The sequence below is a fragment of the Schistocerca cancellata genome, chromosome 3 (genome assembly GCF_023864275.1).
Source record: "Schistocerca cancellata isolate TAMUIC-IGC-003103 chromosome 3, iqSchCanc2.1, whole genome shotgun sequence".
Lineage (NCBI taxonomy): Eukaryota > Metazoa > Arthropoda > Insecta > Orthoptera > Acrididae > Schistocerca > Schistocerca cancellata.
In genome coordinates this window covers 208837073-208854252 of record NC_064628.1, presented here as the reverse complement: position 1 = coordinate 208854252, position 17180 = coordinate 208837073, and the positions used below count along the sequence as shown (strand labels likewise).

The 17180-nt window shown below is 39.3% G+C and overlaps 1 protein-coding gene across 1 annotated transcript in view; it reads right to left on the bottom strand.

The window, feature by feature from the left end:
* The window catches only part of LOC126176227 (uncharacterized), a 327159-nt gene extending 309979 nt beyond the window's left edge, over window positions 1-17180 (bottom strand). The window contains exon 1 of the mRNA XM_049923372.1: window positions 17078-17180. Within this exon, the coding sequence (XP_049779329.1) occupies window positions 17078-17180 (103 nt within the window). The remainder of the gene's footprint in view (window positions 1-17077) is intronic.

Sequence of the window (17180 nt, the reverse complement as noted above, 5' to 3'; positions counted from 1 at the left end):
GTGAAAAGCTAAGTGCATTGTATGTAACAGAGGTGGGAGGGGGGCGGTGAAAAATAGACGGGAAGTCAATGAAAGGTGTAGGAAACTAAAACAGAGTGAAGCAAAGAGTAGTTACAGTGAAGAAACGCTGAGATAATGTAAATCACAGCCAGGAGGGTAGCAACAACCAATGACATGTTGTAGTGCTAGTTCCCACCTGAGGAGTTCTGAGAAACTGGTGTCTGTGGGAAGAATCCAGGTGGCGAGTATGATGAAACACGCACTGAGGTCATGAATGTCTTGTTGTAGAGCATGCTCAAAGGGAGAGCCACCTGCGAAACGACAGGTCATATACCACCTGTTATGTAAACACTGTTTGGCCTTCTACATCGGCATGACTACCACCAAAGTATCAATTATGATGAATAGGCATAAGCAGAGGGTGTATACTGGCATCTTGCAACATCCTGTTGCAGAATATGCTCTACAACATGACATTCATGACCTTGGCACCTGTTTCACCATATGCACCGTCTGGATTCTTCCCACGGGCACCAGTTTCTCAGAACTCCACAGGTGTGAACTAGCACTACAACATGTCCTTGGTTTTTGCCACCCTCCTAGCTATGATTTACATTATCTCAGCATTTCTTCACTATAACTACTATTTGCTTCGCTCTGTTTTAGTTTTCTGCACCTTTCATGGTCTTTCCCATATATTTTTCATTGCCCCCCCCCTCTCCCACCTCTGCACTTAGCTTTTCCTTCTTATTAACTCAAACATAATGTTTAAGCAACAATCACTGACTGCAAATTGCCATCTTCCACCTTTAAGCTATCAGCTTTTAAAATCTCATCCAATGCAGTTCCCAACAATCAGTCTTTCCTTCTCAGCCTCTATGGTAAGTCTCCCATGACCCGTGATTCTGCGTGACTTTCCCGGTTTCTCAGAATTCTGCAGGTGGAAACTAGCACTACAACACGTCCTTGGTTCCAGCCACCTACCTGGCCTTAATTTATGTTATTAATTCCTTCCGTCTCAGCACTTCTTCGTTGTAACTACTCTTTGCTTCACTCTGTTTTAGTTTTCTACACCTTTCATTGACTTCCCTGTCTATTTTTCACTGCCCCCCTCCCACCTCTGTTACGTACAATGCACTTATTAACTCAACCATTATGTTTAAGCAGTAAATCTCTGTCTGTATATTACCCTGCCTTCCAACTTTAAGCTCTCAGGTTTTCAAATCTCATCCAATGCAGTCCTCAACAATCAGTCTTTCCTTCTCATCCTGTACTGTAAGTCTCCCTGACCCATGTTTCTGCGTGATTTTCCCGCAATCTACCCCTTTTCGACCTCTCCAGTCCTTTTCCTTCACCTTCAACCCTTCCGCCTGAAGGAAGAGCCACTGGCTCTAAAAGCTTGCCAATTACAACTGTATTTTATGTGTATGTTCTGCCGCCGCTGGGTGAGTAGATTTTTTATCTGTCCAATTAAATAATTTTGTCAACATGTGGATAAGTTGACCAAAATGTTACTTCTGCCAGTTTTGCACTTAGAAATCTCTCACAGTGGTTTGAACTACTACAGAACTACTAGCATATTTTGCACAATTGCACTCAATACTGTCTTAAGCCAGCATCTTTTCGGCAACACAGTTAAAGCCTCTTACCTCCAATATTTCTGAAAATATATTGAGATATTGCCCTGTTTTCTCCTAGATTAATTGCATAAAATTCCTTAGCAAACAACTTAGTCTCTCATCATAACTACATCAATTAAGGAAAACTGAGGCAACTTCAGTTTTTCAAGTCATAGTATATCAAGTGCTGCTGCTAGTATTGTAGGTGTCAAACATATTTAGTTCTCTTTCACTCTCTGAAGTCCAGTGCATAGTTACAGAGAAATTACAATATTTAGAACTAAAGATTTATCTGGTTTGAACAATATACTGATTGCTGTGTTATGGAGAAATTCATTTATTGTACAGAAATGGTATGTATGACTGATGGGGCACTCCAATTCGACCAGTTAGATGACACTCATAACAAACTCATAACAGTCAAGAAATGTTTCACTTAGAACAGTCAGATTTGGATATATATGATTGGAGCAATATATCAATTAGAAGGCAAATGAGGAAGCATATATGGATAAGTCCTTCAGTTGACTACAGTAGCCTACTCTTCTTTCTGCCAGAGGCTTGAAAGAAAGGTGACTTTCACAGTTTGAATGAATTTCAAAATCAGACATCTGAGTTATAAAGATTATTACATAACAACTTCACACGAGCAAAAAAATTAACATGAATTTAATTTCAGGATACATTCTTACATTGTAAAATCACACCAGCAACAGAAATAACAAGTAAATTACAAGGGTAAAAGGCCCATAAAAATTCTTTTATACCATCAAGTGACTGAAATGCCCAGCACTTAGTGTAAAAAAAAGTTTGGAATCATTGGTGCAAGAATTTCCGGGCAGACTGAAGAGTATTCTTCAACATTGCTTGACATGCCGCAACAATGTGGTGCTTTAAACCCTTTTTTGATCTCAGAATGTGTGCACAGATTTTTATCTTTGAGTTTACTTCAGAGAAAGTAGCTCACTGATATCAAGTCAGGCATACTTGCAGGCAACTGATAATGTCTTCATGCTTTATACACTGGCCAGGAAGAGCTGGATGGCACGACACTATTTATGCTGGCACCACATATACCTACAGCTATACTCGCAGAACCACTGTGAAATGTTTGGCACAGGATACTTCCCACCGAAACCAATTATTATTAGGGCTGCTTCCCATTTCATTAACACAAGGGGTGTGAAAAGAATGATTGCTCAAACATCTCTCAGCATGCTTTGACTAATCTAATCTTGTCTTCACACTCGCTGCTGGAGCAGTATGTAAGGGTTTGTAGTATATTCCTAGATTCCTCAATTAAAGCTGACTCTAGAAGCTGCAAGTAGGCTTTCACAGGATAATGTGTGTCTATTTTCAAGATTCTGCTGTTCAGTTTTTCTATGTGACACTCCCCCATGTGTGAACGAAACCTATGACCATTTGTGTTGCCCTCTTTCTGCTTCTAGGAGAGCCAGTATCCATTCTCTAAGAAATTCTGTGTACCTGTCACCTGTTAAGGCTTCTTCAGTGAAGTAAGAAACAGTTATATAGTCTTTAACAATCTAACTGCTTTGGATGCTGAACTGCTTCAGCCATTTTGGATTCTCACTGGCTGAATAATGCACAGTTCTTATATTCAGCTTTCTACGATTTGTAATGGCTGCTTCTTTGGTAAAGAGAATTCTTTGAAGAAAGAACCTATTGTCCTGATGTCACATGAGAAATGGGCAACCAAATTCCCTGTATCTTCTGCACTTGCACTAGTCAATATGTTGATGAAGTGACACACAATATGGAAGGAACCTGTTTGCATGCAGAATGCAAACAATGCTGCACTTGTTCCAGTTGCATGATTATCCATTTCATTCATTCCCCTCATTTTTGCTTGCCCCTTACTCCCTGCGTAGCACTCTAGTGCCCCTGGAGTAATACTACTTTGCACATTCACTGAATTGTCATTTTTGTTGGCAATTCTGTGTAAAAATACCTTCGTGCATACAACTCAAATGTTCTCTGGGTGTTCTATTTGAATTTTCTGTAAAGAAGTAGAGTATCTAATTTCTCTTGGTTTGTAAAGGAATTCTTTTTTTATATTTTACTAAATAACCAGCATTCCATACAAATGACCTTCTCAGATAGAGAAGGTAGTTAGGTTTCCTCTATGCTCCTTTTATACTAGTATCATGGCACTGCGACATACTATTTACTCTTCATCTGATGCGATGTGTTTCACTAGTTGGGTATGAAATCACGAACTTCCACGTAAGACATCAATAGTTTTGATATTGACAACAGATAAATTCTGAGTACTACATACTGTAATTTCTGCTAACTATTTACTGAATTTTGGAATGTGAAACACATCTCTTCCATACATCTATTACAGTGCAGTGCACTCTCTATTTCACAGAAAACTGGAAACACAGTCGTCGCTTGGTACATCACAAATTATTGCAGTCAATGCTAGGTCATCATAAATTGTAGACCACACCAAGAGAGAAATCCAAATAGTCCAGAGCCAAGTGAATCCGTCAATAATCTGTAGAACAGCAATCCAAAACATAGTCCAGATTAAATCCAGTAAACAGCCAGGTCATGAAAGTCTGGTAGAAGCAGGGTAGAGACTGTAGCACTGCGCGATACAAAATGTCCAGCAAAGCTCCAGCGCCTGCTTGATGTCTTCAGCCGTCTCCATGTGACGGCCCACTGGAGTTCCTTACTGGTCCCCGGACGAGTCTTTGATAATGAACATCACAAAGTACCACACTCACAGTCAGATGACAGATGTAGCATTGATCCCATTTTTTTCGTCACATAGGGCCACAAGTGTCCCTGTTGGTATCATGATCACTATACTGGTAGGGGTGGAGGTGTGGGTGGATAAGCCAGTTAAAGCTTGTTCACTGTCCATTATGATGTTTGATGTTGCTGTGTTCTGTTTGTGATTGAGCCACTGTGCTGATGGCTGGAAATGGTGTTCTGGACTCCAGGTTCATGCTGTAAGTCAGTGATGCTGGAGTTGCAAAAGAGGATGTAGAATTAGCTTTCGCAGCTGATTAGCATTTTGCATTGGCTTGCACCACTGTGAACACTCGTCCCTCTGAGAGGAAGTGACGATGCCTAGTATCCATCCTGGGAACCTCCTGAAGATGTGAGCTCAAACCTCTGTGCACAGCAAGTACCAGGGACAACAGTTTGGCTTGTGTGGAAGTGCTCCATTAGATTTTGTGTGTGCAGCCACATAAATTCAGCTTCTTCTTCTAATATTTCAGCTGAATACTGTCCAGCCATCTTCAGAATGAGCTGAGGTGACTAACGTTCCAGCACTTGCTACGTCATTTTAAACTCTAGGACCAAACCACTGTGTATACGGCCAAAGATACACAAGGAACTACAAATGAAATCTACATTGGGCACAAAAAAGCAGAAGAAGACACAAAAAGTTTTAAATCCATGGCTTTCCTGCCATATATGGGAAGCCTTTCGTCAAAAATAGGATGGATCCTCAGGAAACATGCCGCACTCCTGGTTCCGTTTAAGATGATTTGGTGCCTCGAAAACCTGGGGTTTATATGATCCCATGTGAGAGCAGCCGTTCATACATTGGGCAGACGACATGTACAGTCCAGGAGAGATGCACAGAACGCCACAGGTACACCCGTCTCTTACAACCTAATAAATATGCAGTGGTGGAGCACTGTATTGACACTGGGCACTCTATGGTGTACGATAATGTCAAAATTTTAACCTCAACTTCATCTTTCTGGGACTCAGTAGTAAAAGAAACAATTGAAATTCAGTTGGCAACAAATTTAATTAACAGAGATAGCGGCTTCAGCTTGGACAGATCATGGAATCTGAGAATTTCTGTAGCTAAATCACAAAGACGTCACGACGGTGCAGCTCTCCGTGACACAATCAGCGTCTCTGGCACCTTGTGTATCTTTGGTCGCATACGCAGTGGTTCGGTCCTCGAATTTAAAAGGATGGAGAAAGTGCTGGAGCGTGTCACCTCGGCTCACTCTGAAGATGGCTGGATGGTCTTCAGCCGAAATATTAGAAGACGACGCTGAATTTATGCGGCTGCACACCCAAAATTTTATGTAACAGTTTTTACTTCTTAAAAACATGAATATGTGGAAGTGTCTTAGGCCTCAGGAGGTCCCAGAGACTTTGCTGTCTACAGCATGCAATAATTCTGTCACAGTGCACCCCTGTGGTAGGAGGCCAGGAGATGGGTCAGGATCTTGGGTACAGTTGGCAGTATATTATGTATCTACAACTTAAAGGTGTGGACGACCACTTGGCTTCACCACTGGAACTTTGTGGAACAGTGCTGTTGCCAGGGGTATTCTGCTATTCCAAGAGCAGAAATCCTGAAAGATACTGGATGAAAATTAAGTGTCATTGTCTGAAATGACTGTTTCTGGAGTCCCTTCAATGACAAATATTTTCTGCAAGATGGTTATTATCTCCCTCGCAGTGGTAATTTGGAAAATGAGTCTATGATGATCAGCCACATCTCTCTGCAAGAGGAGCCAGCAAAGTACATATGCTATTTTGTCTAAAACTGACATGGTGAGACCGTGGCTGTGTACAATTAATGTAGGTTAATTCTTACAAAGAATAATTATTATTACTGCAATTTATTACTGTAATTTTATTACTGCAATTTATTTAGGTAAATAGTGGCGTTACCGGTTTCAAACTGGCAAGTTCATCATCAGACGGCTGTTCACATGATTTTCAAGATACATTTTACATTATCGAAAACGGACGATACATTAAAAGTACATATGGATGCACTTCCACGCATGCTGTGCCCCTAGTCAGGTGTGGAACCATTGCTTGAGGGTTGATACGCAGGTCTCGCAGAAGTGGGCTCTCCTCCAATGTCAGCCTTGCAAGTGGCTTCGAACATATCACACCTCAGTGGTCATTGTGCAGGAAGTTCATAACACCCTGATGCAGTGGCAGTGGAATTACCACCCAGCAGTCATTGTCATCTTGTGTCAGCATCAATACTCCCTGTACCTTCTGGATTCTGTTGGTTAGGAAAAAATATTGTGGAGTTCAGAAAGGTGTTCTGGGCCAACCTTGATTAATGCATTTCATAACTTCTTTTAGGCTAAGGTCCTCAGCTGTAACCTTTGCAGTTATGGATGCAGTAACAGGAAAGTCTTGTAAGCAGTTTTGTAAGCATAGTGTTTCCTGAGAAGGTGGGTCAGAAAGGGACAGACGCAGATGCAGTGTGCAGTTTTTGCAAATTACTCAAATACCTGCAGAGCGAAACTTGGGATCTGGCCCCATATGTATTCTGGGCATTGGGCATGGGTGTTATCATGGTGTGCTGCTGACCAATAGTGAACTGAACAACTGTAGTAACTGAGAAAGAGGGCACATTGAAGTAAGTGTTGTGCTAATGGAGTGATAGAGGGACAATACATATTAAAAGCAGAATTACACCACTTCCATTTAGGGCCAGAGACTGTTACACTGTAGTGGTACTATTTTTGACCTGATGCGGTAGACACCATATCAATTTTGGCATGTTTAGGTGTTTTGTATTATAACTTTCAGTATGCCATTTCAAGGCAACGATGCATTAAAGACTTATCATCAACATGTCATCCTTATAACTAAAATCCAGTTAATGACACAGTAACGATATATGTCTTCAAGAGATAGTGTGATAGCAGACACAAAAAATGCAAACAGCATGTCTTTGGTGTAGCGTAGTGGATAAGGATGATGTTTCCCGAGTGCGTTCTTGAGTACGGACCTAAGAGGAGTGTGCATGAAACTACTACGGTGAAGTTCAGTTCTGTTCACATTTACTGTGACATGAATGAGAACACTATTTCATGGACTCTACCTCACTGTCAGCAGAACTTTGCTGTGCTGCATTCGATATTTTAAGTACCATTATAGATTATGTGCTGCTTTCCTCAAAACAGTGCTGAGCTACATCTGGAATTCCAAAAGTTTTTGCTATTGTTAACATTTCTTAGAGAGAAACATTCATTATTTCAGTGCCTTTGCACAAACTTCTTTACCAAGTGCATATGCAATTACTACGTCAGCCATACACGATTCAACACTTAGGGGTCAGCTCTTTGAGATCAGCTGTCCATGCAAAATGTGATCAATGTTATTTTTTGTGACAATAAAAACATGTGAACTTAGTTACTACAACATTTTTGCAGTTCATCATGCTTAGACCAAACTATGGATATCAGAGAAATCTAAACACTAAGGTTTATTAACAGGACATACGTTTTGTACGTATTTGGGGTTAGTAGGTGACAGAAAAGTATTCTGTGTAGCAACGTCAATTATGCTACTTAGCTGGAAATGGAGTAGCAGACGTCTGTGGTATGAGCCCCAGTCTTTGTCTCTTGTATGAAATGGCGTAAATGGTGGTGGTTGACGCTGTTCTAGCTTGATGAGCTGTTGCTGTCATTTTAATTTGCTTTTGTTGTGCTTGCTGTTGCATTTGATATTGCAGTTGTTGTTGCCACAGTTTCCTGCATTTTGGATCCACAATCACATTACTTAGTCTGTTGTCCCCAGACACATGCTAAGTTCAAATCTTCATCACCAAAGTTACACCTTGTAGTGAAACATATCACTTTGATGATATGATATGTTGCCCAATCATTTTTTGAACTGACGAATGATGATACCTTTCGAAGTGAGTTTTCCAAGCATGGTCTATTTTAGAACACTCCCAAGATACATAAATATTTGCTCAAAATCTACTTCCTGTTTTAATTAGATCATACCAAATTTTCTGTGGTTCACTCCCTATACCATCTGTTACCACATTAGAATGAGATGCAGCTACAGATGATTCAATCCTTTCTCATACTTTATTATCAACTAGGTCAACTATAAGGTCCTCTGCTGATGTGGATAGAGTCACCTACAATTGCAATATTAATTTCATCATAGTTCTTATTTTATTTTTTAGTTTGGTTTTTGTATTTTCTAGTGTTGTGTTATTGTTTTTATATCCTTAATCAGTTGCTCACTAAATGTTTTAAACCAAGTTGGGGACTCTGCCTCCATTCTTGTTACTACAAGAATACAATGTATCCTATAATGTGTGTGTAACTGGTCTCAGTTACTATATGTTACTATAATGTCACTATAGTACACCCACAAACTATGGTTTCAAAATGAATTGCAGTTTACCCCACAACATAAACACCAACACACAAAAAAACTTCTGGAAGCCCTTAGTTCGGATAGTATATAGCTCACTTATACGCCAATATCCTCATCACAACCTGCTACAGTGGAACGCTCTCTTCATTCCAAAGAAAATATGGACACACTTTATAATTCACAATTCCATCCACAAGGAGTCATTGTAAATTGAAGAGCACACAATGAGAATAATTCAGATAGCCCACGGCAGGCACAGCTCGTAGTTAAAGCCTCTGAGGAGAAGCTGTCCCAAAAGATATATTAAAATACATTTCTCAGTAATGGAATACAAAATTTAAATTATCAGGATGCATTTCAAATATTCCCCACATGGATTTAAATAATGATAGTAAACGTTTTTGGAACCATTGGTATCTAGTCACTTTCGAACAGGTAGTAGCTAGTAGCTGCACCTTGATATGCTAGTTAGTTTTGTGTAGCACAGGTTTGGGGCATGGCTTATATGGAGTACAGCTCGTACGGCCCTCGCAAATGTTCTGTTCATTCAGCCTAAGAGTGCCCTACCAACGTCCACAACATTTTCGCGTTTCTGTTGCTTACAGCGAAAAGGGGAGGAACAAAGCAGCTGAATCTTCACTACAAAATCCTGTCTCCATGTATCTCTTTAATGCTTTGGTTCATCATTATTTGACATTTACTACTAATGTTAAGAATTTCCTTGTTCACTGATAGCACTTCAGGAATAATGTGGGTTCTCAGCAAGTTTCTTTTTGTGATTATCCTGTGCCCGAGTTCCAAGTGAAGAACTATAGCAAACCCAATCTAAACATCAATCAAGAACAACAACAGTGCAAATCCAGGCAAGGGAATATATGTAACTTCAATGGAGCAATGTACAATAGAAATTTAGCTACCAATGTCACACTTCTCAATTTAACACAACATGTACTAAAAATGACGAATTTTGGAGAGATCTTTAATGCTGTATATCACTTAAGCTGCATAGGTTCATAATTTGCAAATATAAATACAAAAACAACCAGTTATGACATGTTACTTCCACAAATTCTTAAATGAAAATAGGGGCTGCTCAGTTTTTGTCTGTCAGCCAATTTCAACACAGGACCGAGGATGTCACAGAACATCACTGTTCTGTTGCGCGACTGACTACAGACTGACTACACATTAAACATCTCAAGTTCAGAACTGACAACACAAAAACCATTAAACTTGCAGCAAAATTAATATATGCTGCATTACAGATCTATCCAAAATTTCTCAAAAATGCTATGATTTTTTGTGGTAAAGTGTCAAAAAATGTGACGCTGGCAGCTAAATATGCTACCTATAGATCTTATCCTGGAGATATGTTATTTAGTAGCTGATTACGAAAAGGAAAGAAGATATAATAAGCAAGCTTTCTATAGAGCCCTGACACTATAGTTCCTAAGTACATGGCACAGCCTTCTCCATATGGAAACCATGAGCCTTACGTAGTCCAGGACCAAGTGAATCCATCACTGATCTATAGAACAGCATTCCAAAATGTAGTACAGTTGAAATCCAGTAAACAACCAGTACATGAAAGTATGGTGTAAGTGAGGTAGAGACTTTATCACAGCACAATTTGATGTGTCTTACAGGGGCCCAGCTGTCAGGTTTTATGTCCAACTTGATATAAGCTGCCAGGCCTACATGATGCCCCACTGGCACCTCGTACTGGCCACTGGAAGAAGCGTTGATAGCAGTACAATTAGTTGTTTGTATATTTTACTGAAGTACCCTATGATGGTTGTTTCCATTAATTAATGTGTCATATGAGCCTTCTTTATTGTAGGGTTTAAGGAATACAATGTTTGAATGAATGAAGACGAAATGATAGTTAGGTCTAGGAATGGAGAACAAAATATGGATAATAAATTATGTAATTTAATAATAAGCAGAATGGGCTGTTTATACTGGAGGACAGAAAATGGGTATTATAATCACAATAGTACAGGAATCAAGGAAAATGAATAAGTAAAATAGGGAAATAAATAATGGAAAATTTAAGCAAAATGGCTACAAGAGGAAAAACGTACAGATTACCACTAGAGCACTATGCATACGTCAGTGCCACCTTCCTTACACACTCAGCAGATGTGTTGGTAACAGCAACCACAATTTTACTGACTTCATTTTGCTTAGTGCAATTTTTTTATCTACTTTTAGTTGTTGCAATTTTCAAACACATTTTAAAGACAGAATTTCCTGCGTGACACTGATTTTCCTCTACAAATTTAATTGAATTGTAATAAATCGGTGTGTGTGTGTGTGTGCGCATCTCAATATTATCTGGACATTCACTATAAAACATCTCATTCATTCAATAAACTGTCTGCGAACCTTTGTTGGACTGGTGGATAGATGCTACTCCACAATTACTTCAAACAGCAATGGAATTTAACAATGCCAGAAAACCAGTTATGGTAAATAAAGTTTTAGGAGTAAAGGAGAGGGCTCACTGAGCAGTAGAAGCATTGAACCATTCAGAGGCACATGAAAAAAGAATGAATACTTTTCTAGCTTTCAGATAAATCCTTTACTGGACTAGAGTACACATACATATTCTGCCTTTGTTTTGAGTTGTCTTCTAGGCTCCTCAATTATTTATATTCTGCCAGATTAAAAAGAACTGTTTGTAGGTCCCATAAACTGATAATATGCTGAAATGAAATGTCATGTGGCTAGGGCCTCCCGTCAGGTAAACTGGTCGCCTGGCGCAAGTCTTTCGAGTTGATGCCACTTTGGTGACTTTTGTGTCATTGGGAATGATACGATGATGATGATGATGAAGACAACACAACACCCAGTCCCTGGGCAGATGAAATCTCCGACCCAGCCGGGAATTGAACCCGGGCCTCTTGGCAAGGCAGTCCATCGCGCTGACCACTCAGCTATCGAGGTGGACATAACAATATGCTGAGAATACCAAATGCATAAAGTGATAATTGATCACAAACACATTTTTACATTGTCATTTACTTGATAATTTGAATCTTGCTCTGTGTGTACAAAGAGGTTCCCCCTTGGTGTACTGAGATATCTACAAATATGCTAATGTACTTTGTGATACGGAAATACAACCTATCATCATATTTGTTACAGTAATGCTAAAGGTGATAAAATCTTTATGCTACATAAATTATGTATAAATAAACAAAAAAAATAGGAGTGCGGGTAAGCTACTGCAAACAGCATAGTGAACGCATTATTGTGGCCAAGATAGACACAAAGCCCATGCCCACTCCAGTAGTACAAGTACATATGACAACTAGCTCTGCAGATGATGATGAAATTGATGAAATGTATTATGAGATAAAAGAAATTATTCAGGTAGTGAAGGGATATGAAAATTTAATAGTCATGGGTGACTGGAATTCGAGAGTAGGAAAAGGGAGAGAAGGAAACATAGTAGGTGAATATGGATTGGGGGTAAGAAATGAAAGAGGAACCCGTCTGGTAGAATTTTGCACAGAGCATAACTTAATCATAGCCAACACTTGGTTAAAGAATCATAAAAGAAGGTTGTAAACATGGAAGAATCCTGGAGATACTAGAAGGTATCAGATAGAGATTTAGGAACCAGGTTTTAAATTGTAAGACATTTCCAGTGGCAGATGTGGACTCTGACCACAATCTATTGGTTATGAACTGTAGATTAAAACTGAAGAAACTGCAAAAAGGTGGGAATTTAAGGAGATGGGACCTGGATAAACTGAAAGAACCAGAGGTTGTACAGAGTTTCAGGGAGAGCATAAGGGAACAATTGACAGCAATGGGGGAAAGAAATACAGTAGAAGAAGAATGGGTAGCTTTGAGGAATGAAATAGTGAAGGCAGCAGAGGATCAAGTAGGTAAAAAGACGAGGGCTAGTAGAAATCCTTTGGTAACAGAAGAAATATTGAATTTAATTGATGAAAGGAGAAAATATAAAAAAACGCAGTAAATAAAGCAGGCAAAAAAGAATAGAAACGTCTCAAGAATGAGATGAACAGGAAGTGCAAAATGGCTAAGCAGGTATTGCTAGAGTACAAATGTAAGGATGTAGAGGTGCTTATCACTAGGGGTAAGATAGATACTGCCTACAGGAAAATTAAAGAGACCTTTGGCAAAAAGAGAGCCACTTGTATGAATATCAAGAACTCAGATGGAAACTCAGTTCTAAGCAAAGAAGGGAAAGCAGAAAGGTGGAAAGAGTATATAGAGGGTCTATACAAGGGCGATGTACTTGAGGACAATATTATGGAAATGGAAGAGGATGTAGATGAAGATGAAATTGGAGATATGATACTGCGTGAAGAGTTTGACAGAGCACTGAAAGACCTGAGTCGAAACAAGGCCCCGGAAGTAGACAACATTCCATTGGGACTACTGACGGCCTTGGGATAGCCAGTCCAGACAAAACTCTACCATCTGGTGAGCAAGATGTATGAGACAGGCGAAATACCCTCAGACTTCGAGAAGAATATAATAATTAAAATCCCAAAGAAAGCAGGTGTTGACAGATGTGAAAATTACCGAACTATCAGTTTAATAAGTCACAGCTGCAAAATACTGACATGAATTCTTTACAGACGAATGGAAAAACTGGTAGTAGCCAACCTCGGGGAAGATCAGTTTGGATTCCGTAGAAATGTTGGACCACGGGAGGCAATACTGACCCTACGACTTATCTTAGAAAATAGATTAAGGAAACGCAAACCTACATTTGTAGCATTTGTAGACTTAGAGAAAGCTTTTGACAATGTTCACTGGAATACTCTCTTTCAAATTCTGAAGGTGGCAGGGGTAAAATATAGGGAGCAAAGGGCTATTTACAATTTGTACAGAAACCAGATGGCAGTTATAAGAGTCGAGGGACATGAAAGGGAAACAGTAGTTGGGAAGGGAGTGAGACAGGGTTGTAGCCTCTCCCCAATGTTATTCAATCTGTATATTGAGCAAGCAGTAAAGGAAACAAAAGAAAAATTCGGAGTGACATTGTAATTTTGTCAGAGACAGCACAGGACTTGGAAGAGCAGTTGAACAGAATGGACAGTGTCTTGAAAGGAGGATATAAGATGAACATCAACAAAAGCAAAATGAGGATAATGGAATATAGTCGAATTAAGTCGGGTGATGCGGAGGCAATTAGATTAGGAAATGAGACACTTAAGGTAGTAAAGGAGTTTTGCTATTTGGGGAGAAAAATAACTAATGATGGTCGAAGTAGAAAGGATATAAAATGTAGACTGGCAATGGCAAGGAAAGCGTTTCTGAAGAAGAGAAATTTGTTAACATCGAGTATAGATTTAAGTGTCAGGAAGACGTTTCTGAAAGTATTTTTTATGGAGTGTAGTCATGTATAGAAGTGAAACATGGACAATAAATAGTTTGGACAAGAAGCGAATAGAAGCTTTTGAAATGTGATGCTACAGAAGAATGCTGAAGATTAGATGGGTAGATCACATAACTAATGAGGAGGTATTGAATAGAAGTGGGGAGAAGAGGAGTTTGTGGCACAACTTGACAAGAAGAAGGGACCGTTTGGTAGGACATGTTCTGAGGCATCAAGGGATCACAAATTTAGCACTGGAGGGCAGCGTGGAGGGTAAAAATCGTAGAGGGAGACCAAGAGATGAATACACTAAGCAGATTCAGAAGGATGTAGGTTGCAGTAGGTACTGGGAGATGAAGAGGATTGCACAGAATAGAGTGGCATGGAGAGCTGCATCAAACCAGTGTCAGGACTGAAGACCACAATAACAACAACAACAACAACAACATAAATTATCCCGATGATGTAATTTCAGTACTTCATGCCATTCTCGCAAATCTTCGAAAAACACTACATCCTTACATTTACATACATTGTTTCTTATTTTAATTCTATTTTTAACTGCTGACAAACCTTTTTGGATGTGAGGTCGTGGCCAAAGAAACTCATCTGTTTCCACTAGATGTCCTCAGAGGCGCTCCTCCAGCAAGACTCAGTGGAGAAGCGCCTCCGAGGATGTCCAGTGAAGTTCTGGACAAAACGTCAGGAACAGAAGAGTTTCTTGGACCACAACCTCACATCCCGAAAGATTTATCAGCAGCTACTTCATATTATTCTCAACAAACAATGGATGTAATTCTATGTTGGATATAACAATTCCCTCCTCTATAAACCCATTCTGCACTGTATTTGCTCCCTTGGTATTAGTACAGATATTTCAGGAAAGAGCACCACGCAAGTAATTTGACATTAATGCTAAACATGAGGGCAACAATGCCATGAAATAAACCTAATTTCATGTCAGTTTTCTAAGATTTTAGAAAGGTTTGTGAATACATTGTTATTTAATTTTAAATTATCTATAATGCAACATGCAGTACTGCATTCTCAAGATGATTGCAAAGCCCTTCCTTGAGGAGGAAGAAGAGGTGGAGGGCCAGATCCTGTCTCAAAAAGTATTTGGGAAACTGTCACAAGTACCCAGATTATTCGGATTGACACTTGTAAAAACCATTGGTTCACTGATGTGATTGTCACTTTTTCATACGTACTTCAGTAGTTTTAAAGTTAAAAGATGTATAATGCTGTTAAAAAGTTATAGTTAGAGGTGGATGCAAAGTAAAAGACCTGTGCCTATAAAAATGAGAGCAGCTGCTACTGCACACTCAATTTTGGTCTGTCTTAGGACAGCTCAGATGGCATTGCTTCAGCTACATGTATGTTTAATTGCAGAATGTAACTTCAAAACAATTTACACATGGCAGTTATTTTTACTGCATGCCACTAAGGTCTTCTTCCAGTTGTAGGACAACTGTTCACAGAGCAAAATAGTCCAATTCAATGAAGAGATGCCAGCAGACTCCATCTTGAGGGTTCCACTTAGTACTTCATGCAATGCTTAGACAAGAGTTTACAAACAGGTCCATTCTGAATGGACAAGCAAGTAAAAAATGAGTTGTTATTTCACACTGCATTCTCTGTTTCCCATTGTGTGCTGGAGAACACAGAAGTAAAGAATCAATTACACCAGCACTTGTGTCTGTAGGACCTAGTTTTGTTTCTCACTGCTTTCATCTGTTGCTTCCAGATTATGTTGTCAGGACATTTGAGGGACTGTGGCAATTGTGAACTGGAGCAAAGAGCTTGCCAAGTTTCAAATGGCAACTTCATTATGTACCTGCAAACAGCTACAATTCATACAGTAAAGCTGTAATGGTGGCAACATCTCATTACAGGAATAATCTTCTGAGACAACTTATAACTGGGACGACAATATGGAATAGTGTCAGAGTCTGTCACTAATATATTTAACAAATCACCAGGACCCACAAGGGGGGGAAAAAATGTGGCACTGATGGGGAAAGTGCAGAAGATGTGAGCTCAAAGGTGCCCTGCACAGTATGGCAACATGCCTCTAAGAGAACTCTGTGGCACCAGTCAATATTTCATCAGCAAGCATTCATCCTTCTCGAAAATCCATTACCAGTAAGTACGGTAGTTTTTCCTTTTTGCTTCTTTCTCCTTCTCCCTTCCTTTGTCATTACAATTTCAATCAATGTCTGGTATTTATTTCTATTCATGCCTACCTTTATTCCTGTCATATTTAACTCTTTAGCCACCTTGCTTCCATTTTTCCATTGTTGTTATAAGCCCATTGCCTTAGAGCTTCTCTAACTTTCATGGGTATTTTAGCTACTACAGACAACCGCCAACTCCAGCATCTTGGGCCCAAAATAATGGAGGTAGCAGTTGCATTTGGAAGAGGTGTAGGTGTAGGTTGTGTGTGTGTGTGTCTGTGTGTGTGTGTGTGTGTGTGTGTGTGTGTGTGTGTGTGTGTGAGAGAGAGAGAGAGAGAGAGAGAGAGAGAGAGAGAGAGAGAGAGAGACGGGGTGGGGGGTCTTTTCCTACATAAAAAAAATAAGGAATGCCCATTTAAATCCACCATAAATCCATGAAAAAAAATCTCATTTATCTCATTTGGTGAATAATCATCAGATCATTATGTTTCAGACTTTGGAAGAAGATGAAGCATAAAAACATTTTTCCAAAAGATAAAGTTCCAAAATAAGTTTAACACACAAATGCTTTTAGACTATTATTTAATCCCATAATGGATGTCTGAATTCCTTATGATTGTACCTCACCCATAAAAGTTAATAATGGATATTCTTATTCTCAGCAGTGAATGTGCACATTCAATTATTCAAATATATTGAAATGCTTTCACAATTAAAATAATAATGGTATACAATGACTTACAGAAATGAATAGTTAAATAACTTACTCTCCAGTATTAACACCAAATAACTAATCAGTACAGCGACATATCCAATATCTACTACATTTTTCATTGTTGCTGGCCCCTTCACAATGTTCCTTGTACACAT